Consider the following 27,624-nt stretch of genomic DNA (forward strand, 5'->3'; position numbering starts at 1 on the left):
TCGGTACTCAGGGACTACGTGGGGAAGATGCCAAGTTTTTGAAAGAACAATCATTAAGGACAGCTACTTATATATAGTTGTATACATACTTAGTACCTAGTACTGGCAAATCTGAGAAATGGATAAAACAGACCTAGCTTTTCTTTCTACATCTCCAAACCATGCTAGTTCACATAATTCAGCCTGATTGAACTTTGGTTTTGCAAATAACCATCATTCTTATTATCTGCAGTCTGATAAATGATAATCTGCCCGAGAACTGAATATTTATATAGGATTCAGAGTGTAACAGCAGGACTCTGGCAGTATTATACCCTGATTTCTACTAAAACATAATTGCCAGAATATGGAGGAGCTCTGGCAAAACCTGTCAGGTCTTTCACGATTACTGCTTGTTCTGCAGACAACTATACTTAACAGTTTCAGTAAAGAATTCCTACAATGTATAGAGGGAAAATGAGGACATAGAACACTGCAGATCGCAACATACCCCTGAAAAGTTGTTTACTTAAGTACCTCCATGGGACAGTTTAAGATAAAACATATGTGCATTATATAATGAAAATGTGAACTGCAAAACCTCATTAAAATGACACGTGCTTTAGCTTAAGAATTGTGCATTCAGCATTTCGGTACCGCCACTCAACCATGTTGAAGTTTTTGGCTACTTTTGATTGTACAAGTCTCAACCACACTGTGATCTTCAGGCAATGTGCATCGTCATGGTTTAACCCCGTCCTGCCAGTGACCAAGCCCCATGCAGCCAGTTGCTCACTCCCTCCCGGCAGTGGGAAGGGGGAGAGGATTGGAAGATTAAGTAAGAAAACTCGTGGGCTGAGATAAAGACAGTTTAATAGGTAAAGCAAAAGCTGTGCATGCAAACAAAGACAACCCAAGGGATTCACCCACCGCTTCCCACGGGCAGGCAGGGGTTCGGCCATCCCCAGGGCAGCCGGGCTCCGTCACGCGCAGCGGGGACTTGGGAAGACAAACACCATAATGCTGAATGTCCCCCCTCCCTCCTTCTTCCCCTGCCTTATATACTCAGCATGACGTTCAGTAGTATGGACTGCCCCTTCGGCTAGTTCAGGTCAGCTGGCCTGGCCGTGTCCCCTCCCAGCTCCCCATGACCCTCTTGCCTGTAGGGCCCAAGAAACTGAAAAGCCCTTGACTTTGTACAAACACCACCCAGCAACAGCCAAAACCATCTGTGCTACTAACACTGTTCTAGCACCAAATCCAAACCTCAGCACTGCACCAGCTCCTAAGAAGAAAATTAACTGTGTCCCAGCAGAAACCAGGACACGCATCAATATAACGGCTCAATAATAAATGGAATAAGCTTCATTGCCTGTGTTCTAAAGTAAAATATTCTTGAGAAGAAATAACAATGCCACTGTGTTCACATAGCACACAGCAACAAGGTGAACCTTTATAAAGATATGGGAAAAAAATTATAAAATACTGGGATTTGTAAACTTTCAGTGCTTTGGCTGATTCACAGTTGGAGTAATTTCTTTGTATGAACCTTCCATCTTAGCATGTTCTTTATGAACTATTTCATTTTTATATAAACATATGAAAACCTTTCCCTTAAAAATTTATTTTCAACTACACTTTAATATCCTCCACTCCATTTTACCAGCTTTATCTTCTTTACAGCTGTTAGCTGCTCTTGGAAAGATTAAGCACTCCGTTTATGTTATAAATCCATTGAAATACAAAAATTTTCTAACAGGAGTGCCAACAGGCTTCTGATTTGCAGAGATACAATTAAAGAATAAGTCTGAACTGAACAGTTTTGTTGTAGGCTTTGCTCATGAGTAGGTGCTCCAAATGTTAACTGCTTTCACAGATGAAGGCAAAACATTTAAAGTTCAGGTTAATGTTTATGTATACAACAACGTAACCTGATTACAAGGCATGCCCTTAAAAAAAAATAAATTAAGTCCCCTGGGGACTAGAACAGCACAGTGTCAACTCTGTCTCTTATGCATGAGCCTGATTTTCAATAAAGGAAGAACAAAATAGGTTAAGCATGTTAGGCTAGAAGCTCATTAGGTTAGTTTTCTCCCAAGCATTGATTTCAGCAGTAATATTGCAGTATCAAAAGTTCTCATAAATTTAAAACATATTTCAGAGAACAAGGTTTTTGAACTAAAAATATTTCACAGATTGTTGTAAGGTAACAGCTCTGCTTCTAGCTGGCTTTGAATTATTTCTGTTGCAACACAGCTTTTATTAATATTTAAAAACAAACAAAGTTTTCAAATACTTGTTTCCAGTAGGTAACAAAAATATTTTATTCAGGAGGATGCTCACACAGAAGCACACTGGCTGCAAAAAACCCTGTACTTTCTGGATGGTCAGAATTAGTCATCATATAGGTTGATCAATGAAGCTAAATAAAAAGACGTTAATGCCCTTCTCGTACACCCAGATTCCTGGTGTTCCTACAGCCCCTTTCCTTTCAGGTTCACAGGACTGACTGCAAATGCACAGATGACAGCGGTCGCACACAGTTCTTCGCTCCTGGTCACACCGACGCTGTGTCAGGAAAACAAAATGTTCAGCAGTTGAACAGAAAAAGGTTGACTTTACGAACACAGGTTGAAATCTGTGCTGCCGACAGAGCAATCTTAAGAACCGCGCTCCTTGCCCATCCGTCCTCCCTGCTGCTAACACCCCAACCCCAACACCCGCCCTTCGTTTTGCAAACTCGGAGAAGCTGGATTTGCTTGACCAACAGTCATTTGGCACAGTAACTGTGGATTAGTTTATAATGCTTGTTACAGTGCTTTGGTTATATTTGGTTAAAACACCTACCCAAGCTTTATATTACTGTGGAAAATATCAGGCCCCAAGAAGTGAATCCGTTTTCTTTCTGTTGTGGGAGGCCAGAGGTTTTGACAGGTATCTTTTGCCTTTTTACCAAGAAAATAGGAAAAAAGCAGCAGAGGAATCTTAAATCTTAGGAACAGCCTAAACATTGTATTTGGCATTACTGCTGTTCCAGTAAGTTTGTGACAGGTCAAAATTCTCGGGCAGAACGATTTCGGTGAACGAGCCAGGCGCCAGCTAAGCAGCCACACTTACCCCAATTGCTGCAACACTGATGTACCGTGACTGGGCTGCCGGGTCTGCCAGCAACAGGCAAAGGGTGGGGAAAAAACCTGCTTGGCCACAGTTTCCCTCATACACAGGCTGCCCCGCGGAAGATGCCCACTTACGTCGCATTTGGAAGTGCACTTGCAGCCTCGAAAGCCAGCCATAGCCTGTGCTGGGCCGGCAGGTGGGGGGAGGCAATTCTGCCCCTCTGCTCCGCTCTGGCGAGACCCCCTGCGGTGCTGCATCTGGCTCTGCGACCCCAACGTGTGAAGGGCACGGACCCGTTGGAGCAAGCCCAGAGGAGGCCACAAAGATCATCAGAGGCTGGAGCCCCTCTGCTATAAGGACAGTCGGGGTTGTTCAGCCTGGAGAAGGCTCCAGAGAGACCTTAGAGCAGCTGCCAGCCCTTTAAGGGGACTTATAAGAATGACGGGGACAGAGTTCTTAGTAGAGCCTGTTGTGCCAGGATGAAGGGTAATGGTTTTAAGCTAAAATAGGGTAGATTTACATCAGATATTAAGTAAATTCTTCACTGTGAGACACTGGCCCAGGCTGCCCAGAGCAGCTGTGGGTGCCCCATCCCTGGCAGGGCTCAAGGCCAGGCTGGACGGGGCTGGGAGCAGCCTGGGCCGGTGGAAGGTCCCTGCCCATGGCAGGAGCTTGGGACTACGTGATCATTAACATCCCCTCCAACCCAAACCAGTCTGTGATTTTCACAACCGTGTTGCACATCCAAAGGGAAGTTCTCTCCCATAACAAGAGAAGTAAAAAACTCCACCAAATGCAACCAGCATGTACGAAGAATTTTATTGAATACATTTAGAAAAAAACCCTAGAGCGTGGAGACATGAGATTAATTTCCGCATATAAGTTTTATGAACGCGCAGAACCAAACCATGCAAAAAGACATCTCCCCTCTTCAACTGCAGTTCAAGACTCTTATAATGGCAAAATTATTACTGCCTTAAACCCAGCGTTCCAAACACGTAACTCATTGCATTAAAAAGGATCTTGTTCCTGAACAGAGATAAAAGAAATTTAGTAGCAGTTGGGAAGGACCAGTGATTAACAGGTACAGCATTTAACCAATACTCACGCCATGTTTAAAGAATGCAAGCAAAAAATGCATCGTTGCGTAGAATAAGTAGATTTTTTCTTCAAGGCAAAATTCCCAGTAGAACTAATCTCTAAAGTACTGAAATGGTGACTTGATAACATACATGTTCCAGAAGTTCATTGCATGGAAGATTTTTTTTGTTAAGTTACATCGGTGCCCTGTAAGAATCACAGTAGCTAAACAAGCCCAGTGCTTAACAGTACATTAACATTAAAAATAAATTCCAACTCCTCCAAGAAATGTTGCTACAGGTATAATATGCAATGCTAGGTAGGAACACGGGCTTATACATGAGGGAAAAGATTAAGATTTCTGTCACAAACTTGCATAACCATGCAACTTTTCATATGAAAAACAGATTGTGAAGGAAAAGTTCCACACGCAGCTGGACAGTCAGTTCTGAGACACATAATACGCTGTCTGCATGTGTCACATGTAAACCCATACCAAAATAACACTACAGCTTTTAGAGACTCGTTAATTATAAAAATATAGCTAGACTGTATCAAGTTAACCAACTTGGTAAATACAGCACAACTTCTGAAAACACGAAACATGGGTAAATTTAACAGCAAGTGTACCGGTATGTACTTGTTTGCAATTTAGTTTCACTATTATTAGACAGGTGAAAGCCTGTGCAATCAAAAATCACTTTACTTAGTTTTCAAATCTTGCTGTTGAGAAAGTATTGTGACTGGCTTGGTACACTACAGCTAGTTTCACCTTCTGCCCACATTTACTAGTAAATGTTATGGCCAATATTCCATCGAAGTGTCAGCTACCACGGTCCATGTCAAAATGTCATTTCATAAAATGCCAGGATCAAACCCCGGTGTGCTGAAGCCTGTTCTGAGCAACTGCTGCAAACACTCCGATGCAGTAAGCGACACAGCTTTTGCAGCTTGATGATGGATGCAGACATATGGTTATAAAAAGCTGCTAAGAATTAATGTAGTTAAACAAGAGACTTACAGCAGCCTACACCATCTGAAAGTTTATCCTTTTATTTTGAAAAACATCACAGGCCACAGAAAAGTAGGCTATTCTTTGTAAAAACTATACCTCCTTGCCTGATCAAACCTGGGCTTTTTTTTTTTGTTTGTTTGCTTACTTCTTTTGAACAGGTGAATTTTAAAAATGGTTTTATAGACACTGATGGGGTAAGTTATTATGGAACGCCTGAAGTATCTTTAATTTTGTGCTTAAGTAAACAACAGAAAAAAAGTAGGAGGAATGAAGCAAAAGCAAAACTGAGGACCACATTTACAGGAGCTTTTTCTACTTCAGCCAAGTTGACTCAGTTACCAGCAGAAAGTAGTTTGAAAGTGTGTAACACTTACAGGGTCTCAAACCCTGCAGCATTAACAGCAGAAGGTGCCATCATCCACATTTCCCTCCGTTTAGTGTCAAGTATACTAAAGGAGAATATGACTTCCTTAAAACTCAAAATTCTGCTTTCCCCAGGAAACTCCATTTCTCTTGTAGTTCTTTAAAACTGATTTTATGTGATGTAAACTCAGTGCATGTGAGGATGCAAATAAATTGAAAATATGTTAAAAACATGGAAAAGCTATTTAGGGTATTTTAAATCCATATGGATAGACATGTTTGAACTGGCTTGTTAAATAAGAACTTTATCCTGGCGTTTAAATGCTGCTCATTTTGCTGTCCAAGATCAGAGTTCTGCATACAAACCCACAGATGGCATGCTAGTAACTACAGCTATCTAGAATTTTTTACCCACTAAAGTAATTCTTCTTGGTATTACACTAATAGAAGCTCCACTGGGTGGTTCAGAACACATCAGGGAACATCTGTTCCATTTTTAGAGGATGATTTGCAGGCATACATTTTTGTAAGCTTGTACCCCATCACTTCACAGCACCTGAAATTTTCAAATTTATTTAGGAAAAAAAAAAAAGAAAAAAAAAAGGTGGCATTATTAGAGACTAACAGAATCTTTCAGGCAGAAATTAAAGCTGGAATTTTTAATAGAGGCCCAATGGAGTAAGCAACCACACTCCTTCCAAGTCAATGAGGAAACAGGATCTTGAAATGATGGTAAAGAAGCACCAAAGAACGTTCTGTAAATACAGCACTGGTATTACTTTCTAGATGTCTGCGGATGGGTTTCTTTGGTAATGTATTTCCAACTACTTTAAGCATGAAGTAGGATTTCAAGTACTGCTAAAGACAGAACTCTCAGCTCAAGTGAAATTACACCTGCTGAAAAACAGTAAGATTCTTAGAAATCCATCTTTTAACTTCAGAATGCCTTTACTAGGTTCTGTGTTTCTCTTGGCATCATTCCAGGTCTACCAAGGTAAGTAGATGAGCATCCACATTTCAACAGTCCAAAGGACTGCTTGTTTACACATAAAAGTTTTGGCACAACAAATAACCATGTACACTCTGCGTGCCTTGTATGCAAAAACTGTTTTCCTTTCAGCTGCAACTCAAAACTAAGAAACTACTTCAAGCAGAAAGAGAAAGCAACATTACTGCATGTGTTGCTGTTTGGATGAAAGTCTCATCTTTAAAACTATCCTGTTTTCAGCCACCAATCTTCACTGATGGAGAACTGAAAACAAAAGTAAGGTCTTGATTTCTAATTAATTGCTTCATCTCTTCAAAAGACATAGTATTTTTAAAAATATTTTAATTCAAAGGTACAATTAAAATTTGAGATGTTTTAAAGCTTTTTGTTTCTAAGATTTGTCCTGTAGATAAATTTAGTTCTTAGATAACCACCCTCAGAAACAAGAGCTATGCATATTCACATGGAAATAATTTTCCTGAGACACCTACAGTGTGCACTGGCTTCTCCTACTACACACATCCACCAACTTTAAAAAAAAAGAGACACATAATTTTAAATGTTGTAAAATAGGACAGAATATACATTCTAAAGACTGTCAAATATATACAGCACCTTGGTAATTTTACATTAGTCTGCTGTTTGTATATTCTCCACTGCTGAGATTCCAAGTTATTCGGCCATATCACTGTCCATTCACTTTTATGTTTAACAATTCAAATAACCGAAGGTACAGGAATATAAAAACCCATAAATCCCTTGTTACCAACCAGCAAGTACTGAAATCCTTAGCAAAATATCACTTATTCCATCCCTCCACAGCCAACAGGTATTGAAACAAACCTTACTTTCAGAAGACAAAAATGCAAGTCTACAAGTGTCCTTTCATATTTATGTTTATGTACCTTTTTATTCTAGATGTAGAATTGCATGCTAATCACTTCATAAACTCAGATTTTGGTGTCTGTATTACTGTATACTTCATAATGAACAGTGCTGAATTTAACATGTGCTAGCCAGTAGAAAAAAACACCTACGTTTTAGTCCAGCCTAAACTGAACACTTGAAAAATTAACACAGACCGTTGACTGAGAACACGTCTGTTTGGACAGTCATTGCGTGGTAGGTAAGGTTGTAAGCCAAGGGCAATAGTTCTTCTACCCTAAATTCCCATGGAGACACTGCAACTAGCAGAAATACACTCATGGGAGCAAGAGCAGAAATAGCTATTGCCCTTCAAGATTACACCCCCGCTTACTGTGCGTCAAATTTCTTTGTAGAATGGAGCATATGATCTAGCATTAACAAAAAAAAAAAAAAGGGAATCTATATAAAAGTTAAATATTTGATTACAGTAGCAAGTCACCACTTCATAATGGGAAAGAACTTGTCTCTTGGAATCGCTATTGATCTGCATTCTCTTTTTTCTGTTGTGTGCTGGATACTGGTAATTCAAGACTTGCCCATAATAGGGGCTCTGCTTTTCTCATAGTAAGCTCAATCTTTGTAGCCGTCATGTTCACGTAACTCCTCTTTACGTCGATTACCTGTAACAAAAAAGAGATTTCCCACTTCAATTTAAGAAACAGACTGCTAGATATTTGGGAATTAAATTAGAGTACCTTATCACTAAATTTCAGTAGACGTTTAGGTAGATGGAGCTTCCCCTGTTACCTAGAAAAGTCACCCCTCTCCCATTCCCAAGCTATGAGCATGTGTAACCTATACATTGGTCTAACACGTACATAAGCATGCAACTATATAGTGTCAAGGGTTTTCTGCAACACCACTATCATGCTGTTGGGATCAAAAAGGACCTCAGGAAGTCACACGCTCATGCTGCTCAAAGTAGCATCAACCTGATCATTTGGGGTATTAGATTCAGATTTAAGTGTTATTACTCAATGACATGCAAGCAAATTTCTTTCAAAAAACAGAATAATGAGGAAAACCAAACTACATTGAAAGAGAAGTAGCTGAGGGTTTGTGTTTTGTTTCTTTTAAGAGCAGAAAAATTATTCTTATACTTACTCCCCATAGTTTCACACTGCGATGAAATTCCTTTTCTCCTTCAAATACAATATGGATATTTAACTTCACAGGAAAAACAACAGAAAATTTTGTCAGGCTAATAAAACATTTGACACCTCAAGTATTTTAAAGCAAAATATACCATGCTAAGACTTAGAACCTGCAATGAGCAAAGAGATCAAATTGTCTCTTAGGCATAGGAGTGAAAAACTATTCTAACAGATTCTCATATAGTATCATAGTCAATAGTGGCCATGTACACATCCTGGAAGCTGTATCATATTCTCTAAATGCGTAATTAAGAAATCAGAGAAGCATTGCAACACTTTTTTTAATATTAGAAGCTGTGAAACTGCATACCATGAAGAACCATATTAAATTACATTAAGCCAAATACAATTAAGTTATGAATCTATACTTATTTACACATATGGTGATGCAAATCCATCACACTTGGGTTTTAATTTCAAAAGTCAAATTAAAGATATTATTTTACATATTATATTGCAGCTTTTAAAAATGGAATATTAAAGCACAGATGTCCAAACAGAAGGGAAAGAAAAAACTATACATGCTTGAACAAACACAAATGCCAAGAAAAAGCTGTTACTCAAAAGAGATTCTTATGCTAACTCTGCCTTGTAAAGAAAGTAGAAGCCAGATTTTCCTGACTTCAAGGTGCTATAAGAATTAAAAAAAAGAATCTTAAGGTAGATACTCACCATTGTGCTATTTGCTTCTACATAGCTCAGGTCAGGAACAGAATTTTTAGCATATACAGAAATAGTCACTTCTCCTCCAGTCTGGTGCCAATCATGCCTGCATGGAACTACTTTCTTACCCTACATAAGAAAAATGGTACAGAAAAGACTTAAAATTGCCTTCAGGAGAATGAACCAATAAGCATAGCTAATAAAGGCCTGTGTTTCATGTTCACAGGAGATCGCAAGACTCCACTTACATCTCTTTTTACTAAATATTTCAGCTATTGGTCCCTGACAAAAAACCCAATGCTTCTAACAGAGACTTCAATAAGAAATCGGGACATTATGTTGATTATGTTGGGGGGTGGGGGGAGCCCACCCCAAACCAAAAAAAGCCACCAAAACCCACCCACCCACAAAAAATATGTTACTTTTTGCATTAACTTCCCTTCCAAGACTACAGTTATCCAGCAGGTTGTAGAAAGGACCTGCACAAAGCAAAAGAAAGCCATGACTTCAAGTAACATGACAAGTAATATTGTATTACGACAAAAAATGATTTAGTGTTACAGTCTGTTCTCTGATGCAGGAAAAAAAAAACCAGTGGAAAAGTCCCAAAATAACAACACAAACGTAAAGTCAAAAAATGCCTGCTAGCTAGAAGCTCATTATCTTGGCATACACACATTTAATATACACAGTTTCTTAACGTTTGGGTAAATTCATTACAACAGGAGAGTATTCTTGTAGGCTAGTAACTTCAGTGTAGTTTTTTTGGTTTTCTTTTAAAATCTCTCCTTTCTGTATTTGAAAATACTTCTTCAACACAAACATAAATCTTCAAAGCAAGCAGAAATTCTATGGCTTGAAGGAGTAAAGGACTTGAAGTAATTGTTTTAGAATGAGGTAACAGAACTACACTTTCTATAATATGACTTTTCTCTTCTGTTTAATATTATTGATGATCGCAGTATCAAACTCATTTTCCCTCAGCAATAGACAATATATTCCTAACAAGGATTTCATGTTCAGCTGCATACAACATGTGACCAGCTAATGTTTTTGAAGTAAGCGTTCCGTTCCATTACTACTTTCTAGACCATTCCCTAAGAATCTTTTTAAAGCTTGAATGGAAATATTTTTCACCTTGCAATTCTGCAGTTTGTTCCCAACACTGCAATTCAAAACCTACAAACTAAACAGATTCCCTCTCTGTGTTTGTTAGCCAACTTGAAACACTCAAGTTAAATTCAGGACATAAAAATATTCAATGTGTAAACAGAATCCAAATTGGACAGAAAGAGAACCTTCCAACCCTGCCTGCCACCCCTGGAACCTCACTGACCTAACCTGCCCTGCCTTCCCAACTCAACTACTCTGAATGAAACTGGAAGTACACTTATTTTACTACAGAACACATATGGCTGCTCTTTTCATGGTCTTTGGGAGAGGAAAGACTTCTAATAACCTTGAAGTAATATATATGGAATACTATAGACTTAACTAACAAAGCTCAAGAGATTGCTATGTTTTTCCTGAATTTGCAAAAACCACTTTACTATAACTATATGTATCACTAAAAAGAAAGGTTGTACTCTTATCACAGGTATACTTCTGCCACAGGCTACTTCAAACTCCATCTCTCTGTTGTCATGCTGTGCACAATATTCTCCAGATTATTTCAGAGGCAGTGATCTGTAACAGCGCAACTACAGTAGTAACTCTGTCAAGCTAATAACTACATTTCAGTATTCAAAATTCAGAATGGCCAGCTACAGAATGCACCATTAATGCTACTTACCGCATCTTTTTTAGTCCATATGTGTGTTCCTGTTGTGCAGCCTTCCTGAGCTAAAAATGTATTGAAGTCAGACGTTTTCCTTTTACAACAGCTCCAATACTTCATCCTTGAAAGTTTGCAAAGTAATTAAACAATATTAGGACACTATTTACTGTGAATACTTACAATCTTTATGCAATATTACTGTTAATTTAGTATACCCTCTTCAAGCATTGCCATTTTTGATTGAAGAAGAAATACACAATGAAAACAAGGCAACATCTACAAAGAAAGCAGGAACACATAATAACTATTTAATTAAAAAAAATAAAATAAAGTTAACTGAATACTAACCCTTCATGGAATATAGGTACACCAGAATGGTATATACATACTTCTTCTGTGCTGTGTGGTCCTTCGTATGTCTAGTAAAACAAAGCATTTGAAGTACATTACTGTTACAGGATGTGGACCAAAGAAAAAAACAAAACCCATAACAAACACTGAACAAAGTACTACAAAGCTTATGAGTAAATAATCTACATTTAATGGCTTGCCCTAGCTTTCCAAAGCAACTGTTCAACTTTCATTCACAGAACCTTCCCTGGCACTCCTGCGAACAAGGTACTTTGTATTAGTTCAGTGGTATACATCAAGGGTGACATCATCTATGCTCATAAAGGTCACTTTAAATCCTCAGAGGTATCTATCTTTAAGAATACTCTGAGAAAACAACTACTTAACAGGTAAATAAAATTTAATTAGTGTTCACAGAACACATGGATTCTCAAAAGGAAGTAAATTTAAAATATGCAACTCTGCCACTGAAAGTCAGATCAGTTCTTCCTAACACAAACAAAAGACTGTTGTTAAGTTCTCCTCCCACCAGAGTTTCAGTAAAAAATGCAAAATCTGTCAGATGTCCAGTGAAATACCTATTTAAATTCCACTGTCCCATTCTGTACAACACAAGGGCGTCAGTGCAAAAAAATTTCGGTTTAAATGACTGTAATATAAAGACTAATTTTGGTTCTAGAAGTTTTACAACATTTTCTTCGTGGATTCTTCTGGCAGGAAGCATTAATTGATAAGATCTGCAGGTGCTTCCAACCTAGACACAGATTATCAAAAGCAACTGAAGTATTACCAGTAAAGTACCTCTCACCAATATTATATTTAACATTTTAAGTTGAAACACAGCAGTATCGTAGGTATGGCAAGCTTACTAATTAGAAGTTCAGGACAGGCTTAAAAAAAGTAATGTTAGACCTACTGCATGCACAGTACAATACAGCCCACATCAGTCCGCGCTAAAACGCGTTATCAAATCTGCATTCATTAAGTCTGATGGATTCTCTGCCTTCCCCAAATCAATCTGTAGCACATGAAAAAACAGCCAAGAAAGGAAAACAAAACTGTGCACTTAAGTTTAGCAGCTGGCTTTAAGAGTGGAACTGTACCACTTACTTTTGAACAGCCTGCATTTTTACATGCCGTCCCAATCTTGATTTCATCACTGTCTTCCTCTGTAAGCAGAATCATATTATAGAAAACAGCAACTGAATTGTATGATGTACTAAATATTTTGCTTTTATTAAGAATTAAAACAAGCTAATGAGAAGAGTAGAAAAAAAAACAACAACCAACCCTTCTTAAGCTGCCTGTTTTCTGCCTGACACTGAAGTGACAGGAAGGTACAAAGAAACAGAAATTACGCAAACATTCCAAAAGCTGTATTACCTATGCATCAAATTCTGGGTTCTATACCTTTACATTGTTTTAAAAGTGGGGCAAAAAAAAGACTGATGAAGAGGATAATTGCAATCTTAGGGGAAGAGAACAATCACTCATCTTGTTTGGTTTTGTAAAACTAAGAATGTAAAAGGCTCCAATTGCCTTCTATAAATACACACGAGAAGAATACGGATGCCAAGCAGAAAGAAGAGATAAGTGGAAGTTTTGGGACAAGAGTATAAAATAGCCACAAAAATAGGCTGAAATGAGAAAGTGTTTCCTAAGGAGCAGTGTAGTTCTGGTACCAAATGCCAAATAAATTTGGGAAGAAAAAGAGGAAAAACAGATGAGGGAAAACAAACCAGTCTTCAGAGGATTTTCACCACTTTATGAAAGGATTTATAAGACATCATGTTGGCCACAATACAGGAGTAGAGTTCACTTCTTGGGAACTCTTTCAGTCATACCTATTCAGAAACTGATGTTCCCACCATGTCCACTCTAACCAGGAAATCTCACGAAACAGGCAGTTCAAATAATTTTAATGGCAACATACTGCTCCTAATACCCAAGTCTCTACATTATTCACATTTAAATTTTGATTATCATTCCCTAGACTGGAAGGGATTGCCCAGTTGTTAAGAACAAGAACATAATTACATGAAACAACCACTTCAGAAGTAAAACAAAAAAAAAAGCATTTAATTTCTTTATGTGACAATCAGCATCATACACGTACTTAATCTCCCTATAACCTTACCTTTTTTCTCTTCATTTTCTGATGACAGTTTCAGTTTATCTAGTGCTTGCTTCAAGGAAGCTGACACTTTCAGCTGCAAATTTGTCATTGGCTCATCTGGGCTAAAAAAATGTCCATGCATTCATGTCAGCTTCATGAAAAATCATTTACAAAAGACAAAGCAGTATTTTAATCTTGCTATAAGGGTCTTCTTTTCCAACCTCCCTTACATCAACAAATAAACTAGATTTGTAAATGCCAATTCTTACTGATTATGAAAAAACAGACTAGAAATTTAGAACAGCTTTCAACAGGAAATCCTAAGTACTCTACAACAATAAAAATAAATCAGAGAGATTAAGGAATCTACAGGTAAGCACCCCAAAAACTTTTTATGACTGTTTAAAACAGTACCAGTGGCATTCTAAGCTATGAGGCCATAGACTACAATTTTTTTTTCCTATGAAGCTAAATGCTGAGAGATCCAGTGCTACCCCATCCTAACCAGATTTCTTTTATCTCGTTTTGAAGCTTAAGACAACATCGTAACTGCTACCAAACACAAGCTCTTTTAAAGTTAATTTGAGAATTTTTGCACTGTATGAAGTATATAACATCGAATAACCAAATGAGCTTTAACTTGGCCAACTGACTATAAATTTGGCAAAACTTAGTTTCACATACTGTACCTTGGCCTTTTAATCGTTTCCAATGGTTTTGGTGCCTGAATTATGTGTTCTTGAAATTTGGGTTTCAGTTCAGCTAGCTCCTTTCGTTCAGAGGTAGTTTTGACTTCTGGTTTAACAGGCTCAGGAGGTTTCTCACTGTTATGGAGCCCCTTTGTACAGCCCTATTGTGGAAAGCATATGTTTATATACATTCAGTCTAGTCTGTATGCACAATTAAAAATCAGAAAGAACTGCAACAAGCTTTCTTAATTTATTTCTTCAGCCCCATCCTCTCATTTAGCCAACTTCAAACATTGGCTGCAAAAGGAACCCTACAACTGAAGGGGAAATTACCTTCATTTGGATATATGTGAAAGAAAAATGCATACTTTCCATAATCAAGCAAAGTAACAAAAAATATTGATGTTCCTTCATTGTTAAAAAGTGTCTAAATAGGTTTTGATAGAATGAATTACAATCATTCAAGCCTGAAAATGAGACTCAAATTCAACATTGGAACAATAAAAATAACGCATGCAAGATTTAAGAGTTTTAATGAAAGTACGCAAATTTTAAAAATCTAAGCACATGTACCATTCAATATTTATCACTGTCACTTGACAAGTCCAAAAATCATAAATAATCGTAAGTACATACCACAATGCTTAAGAAGTCTGAAAAATCTGTTGTTCTTCTCTTACAACATGACCAACCCTATGAACATTTTGGAATAAAAACAAAACAAGCATGACTAACTTACTTGGCAACAGCTTACAAAAAGCAAAAGACTAATTATACTCCTTTACAAGATGCAGCACATCATGGCTAGAGATTATTTTCTTCCTTTCTTTGGACAATGTTATCATTATCTGTGGTTTTAAAAGCCAGAGAAATCTGTTACAGCTGCCATTTCTAGTTCACCCATGCTGCCTTAATCAGAAAGTTCAATAAACCCGGGGCAGTGCTTCCATAGCAAGTTAGATGCCAACTCTGTACAAAACAAAATGCTACTTCATCTGATGAAGTAACATGTTAAACATAACCAACAAATCCTATACATGAGACTAGGCTCACCTATGGCAGAAGGTACAGGCCCCCTTGCTAAAATGAGGATTTATTTTTTTTTCCTTTCCTTGAGCAAATCTTTCACCTGCTTATTTCCCACCAAAAATCTGGCTATCTGCATTGCATAGCCATCTATCCAACTACATGAACCAAGAGCACTTTTTATTATATAAACCAGAGATCTTATTTTAGAGAAAATTATCTTGCCGCTGTGATTAATGTATCTTGCAATTTGAAGAATATTATTAAAGGCAACAGTTTAACTAACAAATGCACCGCTGCTTGGAGTGCTTAAGCAGTGCAACACAAAGGGTTTTAGGTAGGTGGCTCTAAAATATCCTCAACTATTTCCACAGCCAAGGAGACAAACGCCTCACCCTGCCCACTTAAGATTATCTAGAATCCATAGGAAGAAAACTGTTCATATAAATTTATGATAAATTTCTATTTGGGGGAAAGTAGTACTTGTTTTAATGTAAGAGAAAGAGGGTAAACACAAGCTTTTGAGGTAACTGTATCATTTCTGTCTTTATAATTAGGTAGAAGTTTTATGTACTGTGTCCTGGTTTCAGCTGGAATAGAGTTAATTTTCTTAGTAGTTAGTGCAGTGCTGTGTTTTGGCTGTGATATGTGAACAATGCTGGTAGCACACTGATGTTTTTAGCTGTTGCTGGGTGATGTTTATACTAAAATCAATGACTTTTCAGTTCCTTGGGCCCTGCCAGTGAGAGGGCTGGGGGGGCATGGAACATTGGGAGGGGACACAGCCAGGACAGCTGACCCAAGCCAGCCAAAGAGGAATTCCATACCATATGACATCATGCTGAGTATATAAACTGGGGGAGGAAGAAGGAAGGGGGGGGCCATTTGGCATTATGGCGTTTGTCTTCCCAAGTAACCGTTACGTGTGACGGAGCCCGGCTGCCCTGGGGATGGCCGAACCCCTGCCTGCCCAGGGAAGTGGGGAATGAATTCCTTGCTTTGCTTTGCTTGGGTGCGCGGCTTTTGCTTTACCCTTTTTCCCCAACTTTCCATTTTGCTATTATTAATTATTATCGTTAGTATTGCTGTTATTATTGTTGTTCTTACCTCTTTATTCTGTTTAAATTATTAAATTGTTCTTATCTCAACCCTTGACTTTTACATTCCTTTTCCAATTCTCCTCTCCATCCCTGAGTGAGGGGGAGTGAGCAACTGGCTGCATGGTGCCTGGTTGCCGGCCGGGGTTAAACCACGGCATACTGTTAAGAGTACAACTGTAATTCTGTACCAAACAAACTGCCAATAGTTTAAGTAACTGTTTCGTATCTGATCTAACGGTGCCCATCCCAATTTGCCAGAGGCACATGATGGCCGATTCCACAATCACATACTGCAGTATGAGGAACAGCTCACAGAAAACATGATACCCAGCACATACACACAAGCTTCCATGAGCTCAAAAGACACCACATTATAGGCTAGGGATGGGATGCACTGCCAGAAGAAGCAGTTCCTAAATACCCAGAAAAAATGCTTGCCCCAGAGCTTAGTTCTAGAGCAGTTTAATGTCCTAAGAAAGGTCACTTAGGTTACATCTGTATTAATACATTAACAGTGCCAGGCTCCACTCCTAAACACCAGATTTCTGACCATACAATTGTTAGAATGATTTCCAGCACTGTTTTGGCAGTTGTGTCTCAATTATTCTCTCTAGGCACTTTGAGTGCATCCAGTAGATCTTCATGTTGGAAAACAGTCTAACATAACGAATATGGGCTATGCAGTTGGCCTAAGCACTGGAGACCAGTCACAGGTATATTTAATTCACTACTGAAGATGCAGGCCAGTAATCCTGGACAGCTCCATCAGAGGCATGAGTGACCGGTCCCATCTTAACCAATGCTCCCATCTGGCCGATTAACAGAACACAATTATTTTTTTTTACAGTAGGTAAATGTCACATACACACTAGTGCTCTAGCCACATAAGACCACAAGCAGCTGGTCTGAATTCCAAGAAGGTTAATTAACTGAAAGAGTATGACACCCTCAATGCTTCCAAAGACCTATTCAGAGGACCTAATTAAACTGTTGAGACACCTGAAGTCAAGCAATATGAAATGTGTCATACAGACTTATATCACATTTAGACCATGTGAGTACAGTTTTAAATTTCTTCTTCAGGTTTGAGTAAGTGTGTTTTTCAAATTTCATGGAGTTGCTCAAACATGATAGGCTGAACATCAGTTTCTACAACACTGAAAGATTGGAATCAAAAAGGAAAACAATGTTTTACTTTTTTTTTTTTTACATTTTTTTTACATATTTGTTTTACATATATGGAAAAAAGGTAAGACTTAAAAGTATAGTTGCATACTTACTTTTAGAGCATCATGAAAGACTGGCACACCTGGATGGTAAGTGCATGAATCTAGAAGAAAATCACTATAATTAATATTCCGGCATACCAAGAATCTTTTATTCATCTGATCACAAATTCACCAAAAATTTCACACTTGCAATTCATGTATGCGATGTGCTGTCCCACTTCCCCAAGTACATATAATTATTAAAGAAAATACAGAACAAACTTTCTGACTGCATATATTAAAGCTAAATAATTAAGATTTTTTCTCTTCTGTGTTATACAACACAAACTTCCACTTCCATACAGAGCAAGTAAACCTTCTATGGACCATTCCTTGCCTTCATCAATAATCAGTCCTTACCAGTAATTCAGCAGAAGTAAAAAGATGGCCCTACGGCCACCCGACAGACATAAAATACTGGTTTACAGCATCACATACATCTATTTGCATATGATCAAAGCTTTCTATCTAGAAGCACTCTGTTAAAAAAGTCTCTTAATACACATCTTGAGTTCGTTAATTTATCCATGATAATTAGCTTGTTCTTTTTCCCATGTTTGTAGTATCCTAGCTCACTTCAGGACTTGAACCTAAAGGCTAGTCTTCCATATACACAATTTAAACATGTGAATACTATTAATTATTAATAGTTCCTGTACAAACACTACACTGAAACACAACTTCAGTTAACAGAACTGTTTATATTCATAGATGTTTATGAACATTAGTTTTATGTAGCAACTGTTACTTTTTTACTGATTTTTTTTCCTCAAAAGTAATGTAATTGCTCTGATTATGTAACTTCTCTTTGACATATAGTATTTTAATAGTATTTTAATGACCTGACTCTAAAAGCTATCTTTTAGCCTTTAAAGCAAGTTTTTTGGTGGTGTTAGAGACAGCCAAAATTAAAAGTGACAGGAGCAGTAACCATTTTTATAAGCCCACATAAAAAGAAGAGTGAAAAATATTACAATGCACATAACAGGAAGCAAAAGAGAGAAGTGATAAATAACTTTATTAATAGACTACAGATATTAAATAGGAAAAAAAAAGAACCCAAACTTTGTTGTTTCTGTTTTTTATAAACACACAGATTTGTAACAGATCTTGCTTATCATCATTTTCTCTAATTTTATATTCAGTCTAAGGCACTAATACAATCTGACATATCAGTTCCCACTGTAACTCTAAAGGTACACATTTTGGGACATTAGTTCTTCAGCAGGACTTACAAACTTATCCATGAATTTCTACCAATTCCTTCAGCTTCACGATGAAAACCTAACACTGGTAAACCTCACAAGAAAAATTAAAAAGTGTGGTTATTTTGTATAGAGACCAGAACTTCACTGCTAAATCAAGTAAAAGTAAAAATAGAGGTTATTCTTCTCTAGAAGTATGAAACTATGTCATCCTGGGAGTAAAACTAAGCCCTGTTTGCAGCAAAGATTACTTCTGATTCAGAAGACTTAAATGACAATTTCTAATCCCTCACAAGCATGTTTGTTTAAATGAGAGAGGTGCTGATAAGCAGTGCAACATGTTGAGAGACCAAAATCATCTTACAATCAATTAACTCAGGGGGGTCTATCCTCCAGCTCTCAAGTCAGACAACAGACAAGCATCTATTTATCCATCTGGCCAAGTCCAATCCTTTTTCCTTGCTCTCTGAAGCCCTCACTGCAAGAGGTACACCATGCGGTAAGCGACAGCCTACTTTGCTGCTAACTCACAAGGGCCATACGTGTTCCACAACAGACGATGCTGAGACAAGGAGTTCTGCAACACCTAGAACAGAGGCAGCGGGACTTACCTACTAAGCAGTCTGACCATTCTGCATACAAGACGACAGTAGAAAACCCAAGTTGTTTTCACTCATACTGAGCCCAACAACTCTTATCTGAATATAGTTTACATCCATAAAAGTATCCTATCTCAGATTAAGTGGGGAGAAAATGGGAATTTAGGATACACTGATAGTCACCCGAGCAGTTAAAAGCATGCTCTGTTTCTGATTTACACAAGTTCTGATTCCAGACTCTGGTTGCTACTCTACATTTTTCACTGGGGGAAAAAAAAATAATGAAAAATCTAAGTTACTCTCTACTGGTGTTAAAACCTTTCCATAACCAGGAAAAATGTAAGGTTTTTCAAAGCATGCCATTTCCACAGAATCACAGAATGGTCAGGGTTGGAAGGGACCTCTGGAGATCATCTAGTCCAACTCCCTGCTAAAGCAGGGTCACTCGGAGCAGGCTGCACAGGATCACATCCAGGCAGGTTTTTCATGTCTCCAGAGAAGGAGACTATAACGTCTCTGGGCAGCCTGTGCCAGGGCTCTGTCACCCTCAAGGTAAGGAAGTTCTTCCTCATACTCAGAAGGAACTTCCTGTGTTTCAGTTTTTCCTCTCACCTTCAGATCATTTTTTGAGATGCAAGTACCATAAATTTTCCAGTTTGTTCTTTGGTTTTGGGTTTTTTTAAAATGCTGATTTCATACCCAAACCAATCCCAGACCCACAATGCACACACTGCTGTCTGCTGTTACCTTACTGCTACATACTTCCTTATTCATTTACAGCTCCAAAGCAATGGGAGGTCATTAAACCTCGTGAACTTCATTCAGCACCTTGAGGAAACTGATGCCTTCAAGTGGTTGCTGAAGCTAGGAAGCTAATTCCAGTGAATTTCTCACAGTGTTGGAAAAAAACATAGAAAACTGGACAAACATGGTATGACAAAAGGAAAGAAAGGCTCAGCCTGAGAAACAGCCATGGGGAAGACAAGAGCATCAGAGGTGCACTTCATAGGACCAGACAAGGTTAAAGAAAACTGACTCCCAGCAGACTCTAAAAATCAAAGCTATCACTTATTGCAACTACATCTCTCACTCATGACATCTCAGAAATACATAAAGTAAGTTTTCATCAGCTCTGTGACCACGTTTATCCTGTGGGTGCAACATCACTAAGTTTGGTCTAAAGGAAAAAGGGTATAAACAAACACAAAAGAGTATGTGCTTCTGGTCTGGCAATGGACCAAATTAAACCACATTGAAGGGCCAAATTTAGCTCACACCAAAAAAAACCCCACTGCAGTACGGTGAAGAAATAGAGACAAACACATACAACATATACAATTTCAGTCTGGTTTTGCACACCATTTCTTTCAACTGTCATTAAGCAGCACTGCTTTCAAACCTATGCCAAAGTTTACATGTATTACCTCATACTGCTGCTTTAATGACAAAATTTAATCTGGCCTTAAAATGGATTAGAAATGTTTATATGGTCATTCAGAGGTTAAAATAAAGATAATTAAGAAGCTACCACCACTTCTGAATTAAGTTCTACCTTCTATGCCAAATGCTGTACAAGTGTTTAAGACTATGGATTAACTAGTAGTTAACATATCTAAAATGCATGTGAAATTTGTACCTTGTCAGGCATGCCACATAAATTCATAACTGTGCAGTCAGTCACAACTGTGTAGACATACCTTTAATGACTTCCCTCAGGCTGTTTTTTCTGCCTCTCTTTAAGAGGCATACAGTCCTTCATGTCAGCCAGTTGCCACTTGCTCATTTTTTGGAAACAATGAGAGTTTCTACAGAAAATACATGCATATGTTATTTCAGCCATCAGATTTTTAAGATAATATTAATGGCCTCTTACCTCAATCACCACTACGGGATTATCTATACTGCAGGCTGAATGTAGACAAAAAATACTGAAAGATCCAAAACTACTTTGGGGCGAGCAGGCCTCATTTTCTACCTATTATCATTTAAGAAAACTTCCTAATAAAATATTTATTCTAAGCTTAACCGTTATATTATGTCAATGCAGAACTTACTAAAAGGATAAGTATTTCAGTGTTTAAACCTGTACTAGCTTTAATCCCCACAATATTTTAGAGGCAAATCCAAACACAGCTCTGAAACACAAATATTTGAACTTGGCTGCTATATACGGCTAACTGTGGATTTAGATGCCTAAGTAGTAATCAACCCATGGAGACCGTGGTGAAGTTTAGGGACGCCACAAGTTAAAATCGCTCTGCTTCCACAGAAAATGTCAAACTTGGTTTGCTGAACTGGTCTGTGAATAACCGCGTTTACCTTTAGAACTGCTTAGTCTAGGACACGGTAAATACAGTAAGTGTTCCAGCCACTCGGTGAAAGAAACTTCACCTCAGGAAGCTGTCTTCCCCGATCCATGCACCACACAGCACGGGGCCATGCCAAGCAGATCAAGTGGTCTACAGCTTGATCACAAACACAGTAGCAGATGGTAAAGAACTGTTATTTTAATAATGAGCACAGGTCATGAAGCCCCAGTGAGTAGTTTTACTATAAAACCCCCTGTCTGCTTTGTCTGTTGGGGCAAAGGGGATGGTGTGGAAGAGGTCACTAAACGGAAGCATTCCACAACTGTGCCTACTTTTGCTGTTACTACCATTAGCAAGCCTTAATCAAAACGCTTGCCCCTCCCTTTGCAAATACTTAGATCAGAAAAATACTTTATGCCATGGTTCTTACCCACATACTTGAACATGTTAGCCTACTTTTAATCTTGTGGGTCACTAAAAATTATGCTAATGTAAAGAGGCCGTTATAGAAATGCAGCCAACAGTTACTGTACAAACCAGTTGAGAGCAAGCCTGCTGAAAATTCAGACCACCCTTCTTCTGCCTCTGTAGAATTACAAAACCTAAAATGACAGCGCTTTAAAGATGCTTCACCAGCTACTGGGTTGCCAGCACACGCAGGGGAAGCACTACAAGAGCTCACAGCGCTCGGCAAAGCAGACACGAGATACATTTAAGTACCTGCTCCAAGTCCACGCACTACCATTACAAAAATAACAAAGTAGCTGGTAACTGCTACGTATGCAACACCACACAAGCCCTCAAGAGAAACGTCTGTCGCTCACGGCCTCCAGTTTGTACCTTTGGAACTTAGGGCAGTACCGTACAGGTTCTTACCGGCCCGTTTCCCCTCATACTGCTGTGACAGTTTTATCATTACGACAGAGACCTCGGGGCCAGGCCCACGGCCCGCGCCGCGCTTCCGCATCGACAGCGCAACTTTCGCTGTCCAGCTGCCGCGGAGCCCGCAGCGGAGCAACCAGCAGCATCGCTTGACCCCAGCGGGCCAGCCCCGGCCCCTAAAGCCACAGAAAGCACCGCACGCGAGCACGAGTCCGCCCGGGGACAAGCGAGCCTGGAGCAGCACCCTGCAGTGCCAGGCGAAGGCGGGGGGGACACGGACACACACAGGCCGCCCCCCGCAGGCCAGGGTGACAGCTCCGCACCGCGACGCGGCTCCGGCAACCGGGGGGGACACCGAGCGCGGCGGGCACGCCAGGCGCCTGCCATCGCCCCTCAGACCTCCCCTGCAGACCCCTCGGCACCCCTCCGAGAGGCCCTCCCTCGCGTCCCCCACACCGAAAGCTGGGAGGCACCCCGCGCCCCTCTTCCCTCTCCGCCGCCTTTCCCCGCAGCTCTCACCCTCCGTGTTGGTTTCGGGGTCGAAGCGCTGGCCGCAGCCCCGGTTGTAGCAGAGCAGCGACATGGCGGCGGAGCGGCCGGCGGCGCTTCCTGCCCCACCGCTCGGAGCGCGGAGCCGGCGGAGCAGGAGGCGGCAGCCGGGCAGCGCCGAGAGGCGGGGCAGCTCCCTTCAGCGGAAAGAACCGGCCGGACCCTTCCGGAATCTTCACGAAGCTTCGGGGGAAGGGGAGAGCGGGCAGGCGCGGCTGCGCAGGCGGCGCTGCCCGGACAAGAGGAGGAGGAGGAGGAAGCGGCGGCGGTGCCGGTGCCGGCTGCAGGGCGGCGCGGGGCGCATGCGCGGGGCGGCGCGGCGGGTGGCGGGGCGCAGGGGCTGCGGCACGGGCAGCGGGAGCACTGGCGTCCCGCGGCGCTCGGCCGTCTCGCCGCCCACGGTGGGGCTGGCGCCGGGCTGAACTGGCCCTGGGAAGCTCTTGAGCTGCAGAGGAGGAGGATGAGGAGGATGAGGATGGTTGTTACCGCCTCTGGCCGTGCTCCCCGTTCCCGGGGCCCTCTCGCGGTGCCATGCGGTGGTTGGGCCCCTGAGGCGCTGAGGAAGGCTGGCCGCCGCCTGCCTGCCTGCCTGCCTGTGGAGGAAAGGATACTTCATTTCAAAAGAAATTTCATAGCTATCAGAAATGCCGGTGAAAACGACTTTTTTTTTTAATGTTCTGTCAGTTCCCTGAAAGTTACCTGGAATGCTCCTGTCAGCTGACCAATACATGCGTCCTCTCTAGTGTGCCAACTTCTTTGATGTATTATATGTATGTACTAATTATAGCTATCTACGTTTCCGCAGGCAGATACAAACTGATACTTTCTAATTAAGCATCTACTGCACGTCTTTAAAAACAGAAATGCCTAGGTGTTTTTAAAGCATACAACAAATCCTGAGGCGCATGTGCATGGAATGAACAGATTAAGTGATTCCCTACAAGTGTTTTAAAGGGAGTTTAAAGATTCAAAAAAGATCCTCAGGAGACTGCTTCCAAAGTAGTCCTAAGCTTTGCAAGTTTATGCGAGGTGCGCTCCGCTTGCTTCGTTATATGTATGTCTTACATAAAAGATCCAGGCGTTTGCTTGAGCCATCACTTGCTTCTGATCTGAAGCTCCCACTTGGGACTGTGGTAAAACCACAAGGATAAGCTGCTTAGTTTCAAGCAGAAAAAGCATTCTGTTGCTATTTGCCAGGAGCATTTTAATGTATAAGTACATGTGGTGATTTTGAAAAGAAAGGGGTGAAGTAAGGATATAATTATGTTTTATGCTTCTCTTTTTCTATAGAAAGCATTTAAGTTGTTCCTGATTGTTGGATATCTTGTTTTATAAAAGAAGATTGACAGAAACATTGGTTAAAGTAGGTGCATTTGCATTGTTATCATAGGCCCAAGAATTGTTCTTAGGGCATGAAATTCACCTTATTCACTGTCAGTGAAATTACCATGTAAGAATAAAAGTCTGATTCATAAAATAAGCTTTGTGCTATTCCTGTGACTGTTGCATTTCATCCTTAGTCAGCAAGCATACTTCCATTTCAGAAGGAGCTAGCGTTTTTTGGCTTTACAATGCAAAAAAGTTAAGTGACTGCAGAGGCAGCATCAATTTTGGTTCTGAGAATATTTGTATAGAAGTTCAAAACATGTTATTTTACTAGCATGCTATTTACTGGATTGAACAGTAGCATTCCTATGACCTTAGTAATGGAGGTTGGTTCAGACACTCACAAGTAGTAAAACTTGTGGGGAGAAAAGTTAAAATTAAAGTCCATATAGTTCCCAAAAAGTATCATGTGGTGCTATTCCCCACCTAATTATGGAGACATGCCTTTAGATCTTGGAGAAGCAAATCCATAAAGAATGCATTTGTTTCATAGTTCAAAATTCTATAGTCTATCCTATTAAAGAAACTAATTTGAAAACTCTGTTGTTAAAATTAACAGACATATAATTGGTTCTCCAAAGGTTACTGAGCTGCATTTGTCTTCTTTCTACATTATATTAAATGGAATGACTTTTTTTTTTTTTTTTTTTTTTTTTTTTGTTTCACAGAAGCAAATAGTGGTTTGTAATTGAGTCTTTTGAAATCGCATATATGCTGCCTGCATGAAACACTACAGATTCACAGTACACAATAGTCATCTCGCAGAGGTCTGCGTAGCCTCAAAAAAGCAGTTCCTATGCTTGATAGGAAGGCCTAAGATTTTCAACCCAGTTTTGAAAATGTAGTGATTAACTTGTTCAAATAACATTTAGAGATTCATCTTCTTGTGTGCATATTAGACTTCCAAGTCTAGTATGTCTATAAATAGACATTTATTCCTGTATAATTTATGTAGAAACCTCTCTTTTTAACTGAGTTTCAGAAGGATAAGGGTTAACTGTAATGGCTGGTCACTGGATTTTGGGTCCCTAGACCTTAAAATATTAAGAGTACTTACATAATTTTTGATGAGTTTTGTCTTTTTAGTTGCAAAGTCTTCTAGAGTGTTGGACAAACTTTTTATGTAATCTTTAACAATTGGATCTTGTATTTTGTGTTCTGAGATATCGGAGAAATAGTGAAAGATTTATGTTCATATAACTTCTTTATTTTTATTTCATTTACACATGCTCTATTATTCTCGCTTAAGAAATTCTACACTTAAGTGTTCTACACTGAGCAGTGTTCTACAGTGAACAGACATGCACAGGGGAATTTAGTGCTTTTCTGGACTCATATGTATGTATGCATTTGGATAAACTTAAAAAGTTACTAGGAAATAATCTGTCAGTGGCAGTCATACTGATGGTGAGAACACAGGGGTTTTTTTTGCTGATCACAGATGACTGCAAAATGTCAGAAATGTTCTCATTGAGGGGAGTTTTGAAGTAATTCTAGAGCAGATTAGGACTTGATCATAGTTTGTATAATTCCATGAAAAACCGCCATTATTGATACGGTGTCACTGAGGCTAGCAGAAAGGGATGGGAAAAATAGCAGCTAGAAAGGGAAGCTGCACATCTGCAATCCAGAAACCAGATGCACATTCTTAAGAGTAGTGATGACTGATGTGATTATTACTGTTACTCCATCACTGAAAGCTTTAAAAGGATGTTTGGGTTTGTATGGTATCTACTGGTTTTATGTATATATGCATGTTATATATATAAAACAATGTCTTTCAAGCACAGATAATATATGTGAAGCAGGAATTCCTCCAGGAAATTCCTGTGTCTTGTTATTCAGGGTGTCAAATTAGATGGTCAGACAGTGAAAATGAGTTTCTCTTGTGGTGAAGGAGTTCGATCCCTCTTTCTCAGAGAAAATCCTTTTTAATTTGAGATTCATTATCCGCAATCTGGACCAGAAGACTGAAGTGTCACAGCAACACATTCATTGTGACAATATTCTTCTCTTTCTAAATCCTCTCTACTTCCCCAAAGTGGTAGTTAGACAGATTGAACCAGTACAGCCAGGAATGTGTGTTGCCTTTTAGGAGTACAGAGCCACTGCCAATCCTGTGGACTTGAGAACCGATGAAAAATGCTTCCTTATTATCCCCTGGAGATGACCACTGTCATGTGAAGCGTTCTCATCCTTCACACCCGCTTGCCATGAAATACTACGCATTTTATTATTCTTAACATTAATGTACCTAAACCCCATAGTTCAATACTTTAAGAATTTGTTATGGAAGGTTTCAGTTCAAGGCACTCTGTAGCAAGTAGGAAGCCCCTATCAAGAACTGTATTGGCTACTTTGGACCAAACAGGTAGGTGAAATGAGCAGAATGTGATGTTGAATTCTGATGAGGTAGATTGCAAGGCAATTCTTTGTCAAAGGCAGCATTAGGCAGGCATAAGTGATGCCTATTAATTGCACTCTAAGCTTGAAAATATATTATCAGATCTGGTGTTTGTTTTACTAATACCCTCTTTCGGCTCTTGCTGCTAAGTAGCATGTCAGTGCACCCTGCTCTTGGGCACTGAATGATTTCTGTGTGTCCTGACATGCTGGATGTATTTTCTGGCTGATAGCAGAGGGGTTTTTATCCCCTTTTTTGCACAAAGCTAGATTCTGTGCAGATTTCCTTTGCCAAAAGCCATCCTGAGTTTCTACCAGACAAAAGTCATCTCATCTCATCCATGGTTAATGGAACTTATACATGAGATAGTCACAAATTTCTAAGCATTTGAAACGGCAGGGTTTCACTGTAAATCCCAAATCTGTAAAGAAACAGCATGTTTCATTTCACTTCTCAGAATGCAGAATCTGCTGATTTCCTTGCCGTTTTTTTCAGCGAGGAGCCTTTGATCCCGCTGTCTGCAAATCAGGACATTTTTCATGCAGAATTGCTAATCCTAGGATTGCAAGAAAATACCCAAACTAAACCAATTTCAAATAAAACTGACAGACGGTGGGGAGAAGATTGTCAAGACTAGCTCCGGACTAAGGCTTCTATGTGGGTGGCACCTGTCACAC

At 39.6% G+C, this 27,624-nt stretch overlaps 1 protein-coding gene across 1 annotated transcript; it reads right to left on the bottom strand.

Moving 5' to 3' along the window:
* Window positions 1-3,890: 3,890 nt before the first annotated feature.
* CHORDC1 (cysteine and histidine rich domain containing 1) lies at window positions 3,891-24,605 on the bottom strand. The gene is made up of 11 exons (XM_080377058.1): window positions 23,128-24,605; window positions 17,626-17,675; window positions 14,856-14,912; window positions 14,220-14,380; window positions 13,552-13,652; window positions 12,525-12,583; window positions 11,412-11,482; window positions 11,079-11,184; window positions 9,296-9,415; window positions 8,574-8,636; window positions 3,891-8,089 (listed from the first exon to the last, which is right to left on the bottom strand). The coding sequence occupies exons 1-11, from the start codon at window positions 23,189-23,191 to the stop codon at window positions 7,946-7,948; spliced, it is 996 nt and encodes a 331-aa protein (XP_080233184.1). The 5' UTR covers window positions 23,192-24,605; the 3' UTR covers window positions 3,891-7,945.
* Window positions 24,606-27,624: the final 3,019 nt, after the last annotated feature.

This window comes from Falco punctatus (genome assembly GCF_963210335.1).
Source record: "Falco punctatus genome assembly, chromosome: 2".
NCBI classification, from domain to species: domain Eukaryota; kingdom Metazoa; phylum Chordata; class Aves; order Falconiformes; family Falconidae; genus Falco; species Falco punctatus.

Coding starts and splice junctions, on each gene's coding strand:
- CHORDC1 (XM_080377058.1), bottom strand. CDS start 23,191: ATGTCGCTGCTCTGCTACAACCGGGGCTGCGGCCAGCGCTTCGACCCC. Junction 12,584..13,551: donor AGAAAATGAAGAGAAAAAAG/GTAAGGTTATAG, acceptor TTCTGCTTACAG/AGGAAGACAGTGATGAAATC. Junction 8,090..8,573: donor GCAGTGTGAAACTATGGGGA/GTAAGTATAAGA, acceptor TTTTTGTTACAG/GTAATCGACGTAAAGAGGAG.